The sequence below is a fragment of the Ailuropoda melanoleuca genome, chromosome 19 (assembly GCF_002007445.2).
Source record: "Ailuropoda melanoleuca isolate Jingjing chromosome 19, ASM200744v2, whole genome shotgun sequence".
Lineage (NCBI taxonomy): Eukaryota > Metazoa > Chordata > Mammalia > Carnivora > Ursidae > Ailuropoda > Ailuropoda melanoleuca.
The window spans coordinates 22,806,580-22,820,046 of NC_048236.1; the positions used below are offsets into that span (position 1 = coordinate 22,806,580).

The following is a 13,467-nucleotide window of genomic DNA, read 5'->3' on the forward strand; positions in this document are numbered from 1 at the left end:
GCCCCCATGGACCTTACAGCTTGTAGGCAGACAGATACTAAATACATTTACAAGAATAGACATGATAATTTGAATTGGAACTGTTATAAATATATATATATACAGGGGCACCTGGGTGGCTCAATTGGTTAAGCAACTGCCTTCAGCTCAGGTCATGATCCCAGGGTCCTGCGATTGAGCCCCACATCAGGCTCTCTGCTCCTCGGGGAGCTCACTTTTCCCTCTCCCTCTGCCTGCCGCAACCCCTGCTTTTGCTCTCTCTCTCTGTCAAATAAATGAAATCTTTAAAAATACATACAAAAGTGGGCAATGTGTTTTAGAGAAAGGCAGGGGTAGGTTTAGAGGCTGATCATGATTGAGGGGTAAGGGAAGGCTCCTCTGAGATGATAAATTTTGACTCAGACTTTATGAGAATCCAGAGACAAAACTGATAGGGTGGACTGGAAAAGGAGAGGAGGGCAGGTGGAACTACTTGGTTTTTAAGCTTGAGTAACTGAGTATATGGTGATGGGTTTTTTTTGAAATGACAAGTAGAAGGACCATGGGGGGGACTTTGAGTAAGGGGATATTGAAAGCCTTTGAAAGAGTTTCGACTTTATTCTGGCTATTAAGGAAGCTGGATGAAGAGTTTGAAGCCAAAAATGACTTTTTAGATATGTCTTCAGAAAAATGGTTCTGGCATTGCTGAAGGATGGACTGAATGGATTTGATAAGTATACGTGCATATTCACAACTGAAACAAGTTTCAGAAGACAGTATTTATCCATGTAAATGTAGTGCAGTCTATTTTCTGTTTTATTCTATTTCATTTTTTAGTGATGGTGACCAACTCAATAAATTGATTTCAGGATCAGCTAATGGGTTGCAACCCATGGTTTTAAAAACATTGTGTTAGAATACAGTAGGCACAAGGTGTGTCAAGATATATTTTTCCCCTTATTTCCTGGCATAGGGCACAATAGTTGGGACATCCCATAAAGTTCATAGAATAGTAGAGAAGGCTCCTTAGTTTTAACACAATGATATTTTTTTAAGTATTCTTTTGAAGTGAAGTTACCATAAACACAATTTTTTTAAAGATGTCGTGTGTCCCACATTTACTTTATAGATTAAAACTAAGAAGACGCCCTTTTAAAATTAGCTTCCTAATAGTATCTCGTTGTAAGCTCTCTTCTGTATATCTTGTCTTTAAAAATAAAAGACTCAAATGTCTAGTGACACATAGCAGTTGTGCGAGGATGCTGCAAATTAGCCACAGCTAGAGCTTGAAATTTATCAAAGAAATCTCGCTGAGAGGCTGATTAATAATCAGAGAGTTGCTAAAACTAGGACTCCCACAGTTTTGCATTGAGTTAAGTTTTACTGTAAAGAAATCTCACCACAATCAAAGCTCTATTTTAATCTGCTTATTTTGGTTCTATACTTGTAATTGTAGCCTAATCATATGTAGCAAGCAAATAGGGCCTCATGATGATAGCCATTTCTCTCTGAATCTCTCACAAATGAATGTGTTCTTGCCATGGACCATTAATACAAGAATGTGTTATTTAACATAAACACCACCACCTCCTCCAAGCTTTCTGGTGTATTACTTTTGCTTGCTCTAAAATATGAGCATTTGCATTACCCCAAGGAAGGGAGAAATCAAATCCCCTCCACCACACATGTGCTTCCAACACGTGTTGCTACATTTGCTGCCTTGTGGATCTTCAATTTGTAGCGGCTGATTCATGTCCTAAGCCTCTTTTGCATCTTCAAACCTCACATACTGATCATTCAACATATTTTTCTACATGCTGTAAACCCTCCTTTTCTAACAGTGGTTTCCAAAGATACATCAAAATCACCCGAGGATAAAAACGTATCTCTGGGCTTCACCCCCAGAGTTTCTGATTCAGGAGATTTAAGGTGGGTCTGAGAATTTATATTTCTAACAAGCTCCCAGGTTGATGCTGGTGCTACTGGTCCAGTGAGAAATGCTGCTCATAAAAGTAATGTTTTCAACTCCATTGAGCCACCCCGTCCTTTTTATAACTGATATGGACTTGCAGACTGAATTTTTTGAATAGTTACTTGCAGAATAACTTTTTAAAATAAATATCAGTTGCACCCATAAGAAAGATATAATGGGAACTTTCACACTTATGAAAACAAATTGTACTAATTTCTTTACATTACATGTATTAAGGAAATTTACTTGGCAGAATGATGTACAGAATCCAAGGCTTCCCTTCTGCACTACTCTCATTTATCAAGCAAAATATATAAAATGTGTTCCTGAATACATGTTACCTTTTATCAATAAAATATATAAAAATCCTTAATTCTGAAATCACTCTTTCTCTTTTACCAAAGAACCCTTAAGTGAACATTGTTTTATGTTGCATCCTATGAAATTTTATATGCATTCACTAGCTTTCACACTCTGGGAAAATGTTTGTCTACACTAGGTGGCAGTGTAATCCTGCAATTTGAAACCTGGGCTACCGCGTCAGGCTAGAATTTGATTTCTAGTCTTTAAGTAGATAACTTTGATTTTATGCAAATCTTCCATTCTTGGTTGATTTCCATATGTATATATTGAAGTATTATAATTGATTCCATTTTAGGGCTATTCTCAGAATAAATGTGCAAATAAAATGCAATCTGATTGTTCAGAAAGCCTATTGAGGGAGAAAGACACTAAATGAACACTTAATTTTTTTAAAAAATTTTAATTCCAGTGTGGTTAACATACAGTGTTATATTAATTTCAGGTGTACAATATAGTGATTCGACAGTTCTATATATTACCCAATGCTCGTTAGATAACTATACTTTTTTTTAAAGCTATTTTTTTTTAAGGTTTTATTTATTTATTTGACAGAGAGAGACAGCCAGTGAGAGAGGGAACACAAGCAGGGGGAGTGGGAGAGGAAGAAGCAGGCTCCTAGTGGAGGAGCCTGATGTGGGACTGGATCCCAGAACGCTGGGATCACGCCCTGAGCCAAAGGCAGATGCTTAAGGACTGCGCCACCCAGGCGCCCCAAGATAACTTTAATTCCCTTCATCTATTTCACCCATCCCCCTACCCACCTCTCCTCTGTAACCATCTGTTTGTTCTCTATAGATAAGAGTCTGTTTTTTGGCTTGTCTCTTTTTTTTTCCTTTGTTCATCTGTGTTGTTTCTTAAATTCCACATATGAGAGAAATCATATGTTGTTTTAATTATTTTTTAATATATTGTTAGATTTAGTTTGCTAATTTTTGTTGAGGATTTTTGCATCTGTATTCGTCAGGGATATTGGCCTATAGTTCTCTTTTTTTGTGGTGTCTATATGGCTTTGGTATGAGGGTAATGCTTGCCTTAAAGAATGAATTTGGAAGTTTTCCTTCCTCTTCTAATTTTTGGAAAAGTTTGAGAAGATTAAGTGTTAACTCTTCTTTAAATGCTCAGTAGAATTCACCTGGCAAGCTCTCTGGCCCTGGACTTTTGTTTGTCAGGAGTATTTTGATTACTGATTCAATTTTATTGCTAGTAATTGGCCTGTTTAAATTTTCTATTTCTTCCTGCTTCAGCCTTGGGAGGCTATATGTTTTTAAGAATTTATCTGTTTCTTCTAGGTTGTCCAATTTGTTGGCCAATAACTTTTCATAATAGTTTCTTAACAATCATTTGTAATTCTGTGGTGTCAGTTGTTACTTCTTTTTCATTTGTGATTTTGTTTGAGTTCTCTTCTTTTTTTCTCAAATGAGTCTGGCTAGAGGTTTATCAATTTTGTTGATCTTTTCAAGGAACCAGCTCCTGGATTCATTGATCTATTCTACTCTTTTGGTTTTCATATCATTTATTTCTGTTCTGATCTTTATTATTTCCTTCCTTTTGCTGGTTTGGGATTTTATTTGTTCTTTTTCTAGCTCCTTTAGGTGTGTAAGTTTATGTTGTTTGAGATTTTTCTTGCTTCTTGAGGTAGGCCTGTATGGCTACACACTTTCCTCTTAGAACCACTTTTGCTGCATACCAGGGATTTTGGACCATTGTGTTTTCATTTTCATTTCTCTCCATGTAATTTTTGATTTCTTCTTTGATTTCCTGGTTGACCCATTCATTGTTAGTAGCATGTTATTTAACCTCCATGTATTTGTGCTCCTTCCAGATTTTTTCTTGTGGTTGATCTCTAGTTTCATAGCATTGTGGTCAGAAAAGATGCATGGTATGACTTCAATCTTCTTGAATTTGTTGAGACTAGTTTTATAGCTTAATGTGTGATCGATTCAGGAGAATGCTCTATGTACACTTGAAAAGAATGAGTATTCTGCTGTTTTAGGATGGAAAGCATGTTCTAAATATATCTGTTAAATCCATTTGGTCCAGCATGTCATTCAAAGCCACTGTTTGCTTGTTGATTTTCTGTTTGGATGATCTGTCCATTGATATAAGTGAGCTGTTAAAGTCCCCTATTATTACTGCGTTACTATTGATTAGTTCCTTTATGTTTGTCATTAACTGTTTTATGTTGGGTGCTCCCATGTTGGTTGCATAAATATTTATAGTTGTTATATCTTCTTGTTGGATTGTCCCCTTTATTATTATATAGTGTCCTTTATGTCTCTGTTTTAGGGTCTTTATCATCTGATATAAATATTGCTACCTCGGCTTAGTTTTGACATCCCTTTGCATGATAAATGTTTCTCCAACCCCTCACTTTTAATCTGCATGTGTCTTTGTTTGAAATGAGAATCTTACAGGCAGCGTATAGATGGGTTTTGTTTCTTTATCCATTCTGTCATTTTGTATTTTTTGATTGAACATTTAGTTGATTTGCGTTCAAAGTAATTATTAATAGGTATGTATTTTTTGCCATATTGTTATTTGTTTTGTAGTTGTTTTGTAGTTCTTCTCTGATCCTTTCTTTCCTGCTCTCTTTCATAGTTTGCTGGCCTTCTTTGGTGATATACTTGGATTCCTTTATATTTATTTTTTGCATATCTATTAGTTGTTTTTGATTTATGGTTACTATTAGATTTGTATACAACTCCTTCTGCATATAACAGTCTATAGTAAGTTGATGGTCACTTGAGTTTGAACCCATTCTTTACTCAACCCCCCCACCATGTTCTAAGTATAAGATGTCATATTTTACATCCTTTAATTTTGTGAATCCCTTAACTGATTTTTACAGTATACCTATTTTTTTTTTACTGCTTTTGTGTTTCCTACTTTCCCTACCCTTATGAAGTCTTCCCTTTAACATTTATTTTAGGGCTGATTTATTGGTCAGGAACTTCTTTAACTTTTGTTTGTCTGAGAAACTCTTTATCATTCTTTTATTCTGAAATGATCGCCTTGCAGGGTAAAGTATTCTTGGCTGCAGATTTTTTCCATTCAGCACTTTGAGTATATCATGCCCCATCCTTCTGGCCTGCAAAGTTTCTGCTGCAACTGATAGCTTTATGGGGTTTCCTTTGTATATAACTGTCTTTTCTCTTGCTGCTTTTAAAATTCTCTCTTTTTCACTACTATTTGCCATTTTAATTACTACGTGCCTTGGTGTGGACCTCCTTGGGTTGATTTTGTTAGGGGATCTCTGTGCCTCCTGGATCTGGATTTCTTTTTCCTTCCCCAGATTAGGGAAGTTTACAGCTATTATTTCTTCAAATAAATTTTGTGCCCCCCTTTCTCTCTCTTCTTCTTCTAGGGCCCTATAATGTGAATGTAATTGTGCTTGATGGAGTTGCTGAGTTCCCTAAGAATATTCTCATTTTGCATATATTTTTTTCTCTTAGCTGCGCAGCTTGATTACTTTACATTACTGTCTTCCAGGTGGCTAATCCATTCCTCCACTTCCTCTAGCCTGCTATTTATTCCATCTAGTGTATTTTAAATTTCACTTATTGTGTTCTTCATCTCCAATTGGGTCTTCTTTATAGCTTTGTTAAGGGTCTCACTGATGTCCTCCACTCTTTTATCAAGGCCAGTTAGTATTTTTATGATCATTACTTTAAATTCGCTGTGAGGTTTATTACTTATATCCATTTTGCTTGGGTCTCTTGCTGTGGTTTTGTCCTGTTCTTGCATGTGGGACAAATTCCTCTGTCTCTTAATTTTGTCTAATTCTCTGTGTCTGTTTCTGTGTGTTAGGTAAGTTAGCTATGTCTCCTGCTCTTGAAAGTAATAGCCTTATGAAGAAGAGGACCTGTAGTGCCCTGCAGAACAGTGTTCCTTGTTCATCAGAACTTGATGTTTCAGGGAGTGTCTCCTATGTGTGTTGTGTGTGCCCTGCTATTTTGTCCTGGCTGCTTTTTTCTTCAGTCCAGTCATCTGCAGAGGCTCTCTTTGTCTATTGTGGGCATTGTTTGGTCCCCAGCCTGATGGGGCATGTGGTTTTAAAAAGACGCATACCAGTCTGCTTATGAAATGAGACCTGCCGCCACCACTTCCAGGACCAGGGATGGTCTGGGCAGATCCACAAAGTGTGCATGTACAGGCCATGTGATTTTAACAAGATGTGCCTCAGGCTTCTGCATGGCCCGCCACTGCCACTATCACCACCACCACTGGGACCGAGACCCCACAAAACACACAGGTTGGGAGACACAGCGTTGGCAAGGTTTGCCCCAGTTTTCTGGGAGGGAGACCTGCAGCACTGGGACTGAGGCAGACATGACTGGGAAGGGCCAATCTACCAAAGCACAGGAGGCGGGGTTTGCTGTAAGCAAGTTAGGTAATGAATGTTGGCACCTCCCTGGTTCTTGCAGGTGGCCATGTGTTTATGCTGGGGGCCAGGGAGAGAAATGGTGCCTGCCAGCTACTTTGTTGCTGGAGAAGTTCCTCTCTGAAGCCTTCCCCTTTAAGACATGCTCTGAGATTAGTAAATAATTCTCCTGTATAGCTCGGGAGTTTTTGAAACTGCTGCTTCTATGCTATATCTTTGCAGGCTGTTTGTTGTTATAACTGTTATAACTAAACAGGGCCATCTCCAAGGTTACGAGTGTGACTACTTAGGTTCAAATCAGCACCACCACTTTCTAGCTAGGAGACCCCGGAGAAGTAACTAATCTCCCTGTGACTTGGTTTGGTCATCTGTAAATATGAATAATTAAAATACCCACTTTTTGGTATATTTTATAAGGACTAAACTAGAGCTTAGAATAGTGCCTGTAACTCAATAAGTTTTAGCTGCAATTGTTATTATAACTTACTCTCCTCTACTTAATTTTCCCCCTCAACTCCACTCTGCTACAGTTAATGGTGGCTTATTTAGATCTCCTTAGGAGAGAAGGATGTGACTATATTGAGGTTAAAAACTCCTAGATAATATTTAACTACTGGAAAAACCTACCTATAGATATCAAAGTAAATCAGTCAAAAGCCCTCTCCTCCCTTCCATACTCACATCTTTTGTTCTCTGCTACACTTTTATGATTCTTCTTCTTACAGAGCTTCCCTTAATAAGCCCTTTAAGCTCACCTCAGTATCAATAATGCCTTCTCTCTCATTATATATAACTGAGCACTACATATATATATGACTTCTAAAATGAAAAAACAATTATATGTAACATTCTATAATATATATTTGGTTTTTTTTTTTTTTTGCTTTAGAAGTAATATGTAAACATTATAGAGAAGCAGAAAGCATGTAAATAGAAAAAAGAAGAAAAAACACTCAATGAGACAATCTACTATTAACATTTTAGGATGTTTCTTTTCTCTTCTTTTTTTATTTAAATTCAATTAACCAACATATAGTACACCATTAGTTTTTGATATAATGTTCAACGATTCATTAAGATGTTTCTTTCCTATGCACAAGTTGTGGTCATACACAGATTTACAACTTTCATAAATGCACATCACTTGAAGTACTTACACATTTTCTTTCACAAAATTTAATGGAATCATATAATATATACAAAATAAATAGCAAAGCCCAGGTGTAAGAACTTTGGCTTGAAGCCAGTATTACAACTTTTAATTCTAACTGCTGTAACCTCGAAAGAGAAAACAACTATGGAGAAAGAAACATCTGAGTAACTGGGAGAGATTCTTCTAGCAGCTCATGGTTTTTGAAAGACATTCTTTTTCTCACCCAAAGCCACTTGGAACTGTAAACTCACAACCAACTGACTAACCACAAAGCAGCACAGGCATGCACAGACATTCCAGAGGCACCAAAGGGCAACCACAGAGAAGTCCTGCCTCCTGCCTTTCCTGCATTTCAAATATCCCTGAAACCATGATTAATGCCCGGAATAGCAATAGCCACTGACATGGGGACAGGTGATAAAGAGGCTTTGTTCTTGAGGACTGAACTTAGAGCCCTTACAAGCTGAAAGGGCCCTAGCATTAGCACAATCAGTTTCTAGGCAGTGGTCAGTACAGGGTGGACCAGCAGGGATGAAGAAGTGGGCAGGCGGTATCAGATGGTGACAGAGGCTCAGGATTAGAACTGCTGATGTTATCCCAGTCTGTCTTGGCCAAGGGTTTCCCCAGGGCTTCCAATATTTTTCTAGAACTACAATGTAGAAGAAAACAGGAGAAGGAATACCTCTACTATGCCAGGAACTGTGCTTCATACTTAAAAAAGAAGTTATCCCATTTAATCTACACAACTCATTATAATTGCCCTTTTACAGGTAAGATAAGTGAGGCTCAAAAATGTTAGGTAACTTGCTAAGGGAAGCTCCAGATGGCAGGCCAAAACTAACCTTGGGTTTATCTGCCACCAAAGCCAATGTTCTTCCTATAATTTGTTTCCCAGTACACACACATGCACACACACGACACAATGTGCTTAAGTTCATTTTCCATTTCACTGTGCATCTAGTCCTTTACAATTATTTTCTTTTCTTCATAAACTTCCAAGGTGAAGTACTTCTTCAAAAATTGATAAAAATTTGCCCATTGTGCTGGTCACCAACTTAGTGCCCTAATTGACTGAGCTGCATGCAAATGTTTTCCTTACCGGTGCTTTGCTAAAAGTTACAAAAAGTAGTAGTAAAGGTCTCTTCTATATTTTTCTGTGGTTCTATACATACCAAAACTTGTCCAAAATTTTCAATTCTCCCAGGTTAGGGACCTTAACTATTTATAATCTCACCCACACTTCCTTTATTACCACTAGTCATCATTTTGTATAGTCCTTAGCAGTCAAAACTTCAACCAACACCATATAAAAGCACAATGCTGGGGCACCTGGGTGGCTCAGTCATTAAGTGTCTGCCTTTGGCTCAGGTCATGAAGCCCTATATCAGCTTCCTGCTCAGCGGGAAGCCTGCTTCTCCCTCTCCCTCTGCCCCTGCTTGTGTTCCCTCTCTCGCTGTCTCTTTCTCTGTGTCAAATAAATAAAATCTTAAAAAAACATAAAAGCGCGATGCTGGATACTAAGGAAACTCTCAGAGCCAAATAACACCCATCTGCCTCTAAGGAAGAAGGACTCACACACACACACCCCAAAACTGTGAAGCACTTTGACCTAAAAGGACCCCCAAAAGAAAATAAGTAGAATCATAAGTGTTTTGGAGACAGAAAGGCAAAAATAACTGATTCTGTTCAGAAGGATTCAAAAGCATTTCACAGAGGAAGTGACATTTTACCTTGACCTTGAGAAATGAATCATATTTTACAGGAAGAGAAATGCAGAACAGGTTACAAGGCAGTTGGAATAATGAGAGCAAAACCTCAGAGGCATGATAATGCATGGAGTGTATTTAATTATGTTAAAGGCGCAACTTAACTTTTTGGAAATATTATTTGTGTGCCATTGTTAACCCAGAGGTTGAAAAAATTAGTATCATTAAACTGCCTTTGGTAAATAAAGAAATGAGTCTAACAATGTTAATAACTGTCTTCTATTAAGCTGCCTATCACATAATAAAGTTTCCATTTCCAGAGGTATTCCTTCTTCCACTGAAAAACAAATCAGCAATCCATTTTTATGGGAAACATAGAAATAAGAGTTTCAATTGGAGAGTGGCACAGTTCTAGGAGAACCTTTTTGTTGTCTGCAAAGGATTCTCAGTTTAGGGTTACTGTCAAAACATAAGGAACACCAGGTACCCTGATGCGAGCTGCAAGAGTAAAAGAGGCAAGATGTCTATACTAAAACACAGGTTATTTTCTACCACAAAAATTACAATTCTTTTTTTTTCCATTAATACTAGCAACAGGCTACTAAACGCTTGAAGTCGGGTGCTAGGGTCACCTGGGTGATTCAGTAGTTAAGTGTCTGCTCTCAGCTCAGGTCATGATCCCAGGATTCTGAGACTGAGCCCCACATCAGGCTCCCTGCTTGGCGGGAAACCTGCTTCTCCCTCTCACACTCCCTTTGCTTGTGTTCCCTCTGTCGCTGTCTCTCTCTGTCAAATAAATAAAATCTTTAAAAAAAATAAAAATAAAGTCGGGTGCTAGGAAGGGTCAATGCCATAAGCAGTTAGCAGTACTTTCCTTTCCTTGGGGGAAACCTGATCAGTAAATAAAATGTATATTACTTTTAAAAAACAAAGGTCCAAAAGAATCCTGGGTACATACTAAGTGACGACTTCAGGCTGCAAGAATGAAGGCACAGAGCCAAGAACGGGAGATGTGTTGTGTGCAGGGAAAAGATTTGAAATTGAAGTTGTTCTGAATGGTGAAATGAGCTCTCAAGTGGAGCTCAAAAGGGAGAGAAGGAAAAATGTGGAGTGTAGCTGGAGCAACTCGAATGGAAATCAGCATGCCCGCGGTGTATTTCCTAAAACCTATTCAGTCAAGTAGAACAAAATAGTAAAGAAGCAATAAAAGAATAAATGACCTAGAATTATTGGCCTCACCAAGCATAACTTGCTACATAGGGTTGGTTTCGGAACCGGACGTAGAAAAATTGCAACCCCACAAGGCTTTCATCACTGTAGATGTTCTTTTAAGCTTTGTTATCTGACAGGACACTCTTGAAAGCCAGAAGAACGTGTAAAATGTTATTACTAGAATCACCAGAGTAACCAGTAGATATCTGCCTCTCGGTGCAATATTGGGAAATGTCATTTGGCTACAGATTTGTACCATAATAAAGTTGTTCATAAATACACACTATAAACACAGAAGGAAAGAAATAAATAACTTCAATGTTATATCCAAAGGCTAAATGACAGACCCTTGGTGTGTTACTGTAAGCAGTTATTTAAGAAGAAAAAAACCCTACCAAGTTAGTTGACCTACGTTAGACTGTAAATAACCATAAAAAGACTTTTTTAAGAAATCGAAAGATTATAAAAAGCCTCAGGGTTTTGCTGTGCTGCCTACAGAGCCCACCACAGTCATTCCTATTGCTGGGTCCAGAGTTATAAATTCAACTGTAATTTTAGCTGCAATTCATGTGTTTCCTTTAACAATAAATGCTTTCTGCAACCTAAGTTTTTTTCAAATATGAAACATTGAAACTAGTTTTAATACAAAACTTTTCATGTACTGTATCTTCCAAAACATTATTCACCTTCTCTCTGCCTATTATACTGCATGTTCTTCCAAGGCACACTTCCAAGCCCTTCTCAAGCAAGCCCCACCTCTTCCACAGAACTCGCCTATATCTCCAGCCAGATGTTCTCCATTCTGATCACTCAGGAAAAGCTATTTGCATGAAATGTTGTTACATTCAGTTTCACAGACAGGAGAGTATAGCAGAGAAAGCAGAAACATCTAAAATCAGAAGACTTTAACTTGAGCCCTTGCTTGTTCCACCAATGTGTGTCCTTTCATTCATCTTCTGCCAAATGGGGACTTCCCTTGGAGGCTCACCAGGGTACTCAATGAGCTGATCCATGTGGAAGAGCTTTGTAAAGTGTAAAGTATTCTGCAAAGGTAATTATTGTTTCAGAAATATTTAGGGAGTACCTCTTATATGCAGGACACAATTTTGAACACTGTAGAGTAAATACAACTGAAGAAGCCAGATTCCCACCTCACAAGGACTTTAAAATATAGCAAAGAAGAGATACACCTTAATAATTAAAACACAGGTTAGTAAATAGTAAATGCCTTAGGAAGTACCCACCAGGACCTCAACACAATTTGGCAAACGTCCATGAAACAGGCTGTTGAGATACAAAAGTAAACACAGTGGTCAATGTCACCTGTCCAGCCAGAAGGACAGACATGCAACAACATCAATACAAGGCAGATGATGATAAACATGCTTACTGGGAATAAATTAGGTCTGGGTGGGTAGATAGACTGAAAGGCTTAGGGCTAGATGCTCAAGGATGAGGTTTGATAGATGTCAGAGCTTAAAATCTGTTTTCAAAGACTGGGTTTTCATTTCCAGAAAAGGTGAAAAGGATCAGATCTGGCATCAGATTGACTAGCGCTATAAGGCAGATGGACACTGGGAAGAAGTGGAGGTGACCACAGAGATTTCAGCCGAGCTGGAAAAACACTCTGGTAAGAAACCGAGGGCAGGTTAACATTTCTGCGAGGCCTTGGCAGAAACCTAATCATAGTGAGGAGAGAAGAGAATAATGTCAGCAGAGGTCAGGGAGCCAAAGGATGGGAAAAGCTAAGACAGTGGTGAGAGGAGAACAGGGTCTAGCAAAAAGTTTTCTTGTTTGTTTTAATATAATTGAAAGATAACAATTGTATGGTGTTTACTACATGGTGCGTACTGTTCCAAGCATTTACCTGGATTGCCTCATTTAATCACACGGCAACCATCAGTGGCAGGTGCAATTATCCCCACCGTAGTGATGAGGATGCTGAGATGGGGGAGAGCTGACCACATTGATGGGCTGAGAGAAAGGAGCCAGTGCAGAGAGAGAGAGAAGCTGAAGACAAGAAGGAAGAAAAGATGATACCAAAACTCAGAACAGGAAGAGCTCAGAACTTAGGGTGATCATTATTTTCCTTTCTACACTTTTCTTTAACTCCTAACTTCTCTACAATAGACATTATCACTTTTATAATCGGAAAACTAAACAATATAAAAATATGCAATCACTTTGGTGATTTATTTTGTCTAAATTATTCTTTATTTCTTCTATGTAAAAATAAACTTTCCAATAAGAGAGTTAGCTTCCTGAGAGTAAGAACGATGCCTTATTTTCCTTTTCTCCCTATCCCAGCCAAACCCAGACACTTGTTAATATTGCCCCCAAATTTAGCTTTGCCTATACTAGCTACCCTTTATTATTGCCTTAAGTACTTTTAGGACCTGCCTTTAATTCTTTTTCCTTCCCTTCTGTCCCCTTCCATTATTCCACTTCCTACCACCATTTACAGACCTTAGAAAACAGGGAAACTTCTGGGGCCAACCAGGTGACAAATTTATTCTGTTGTTGGCTCTCAGTTGTCCTGTGTTGGGAATTCACAGCTCTTCCCCTATTGTAAGACCTGGATATCCAAGTAATAATTTGAGCATACAATCATTTTTTCCTTGTTATTTTCATAAGATGACTTTTATAAATTAAAGTGCAGTCTTTTCCACTTAAAATAATGTAGCTTTCCTTCAAATTATTG

At 38.0% G+C, this 13,467-nt stretch overlaps 1 protein-coding gene across 1 annotated transcript in view; it reads right to left on the bottom strand.

Moving 5' to 3' along the window:
* The window catches only part of COL9A1 (collagen type IX alpha 1 chain), a 92,092-nt gene extending 88,063 nt beyond the window's left edge, over positions 1 to 4,029 (bottom strand). Inside the window, exon 1 of the mRNA XM_034648242.1 lies at positions 4,016 to 4,029. Coding sequence (XP_034504133.1) covers positions 4,016 to 4,029 — 14 coding nt within the window. The remainder of the gene's footprint in view (positions 1 to 4,015) is intronic.
* Positions 4,030 to 13,467: the final 9,438 nt, after the last annotated feature.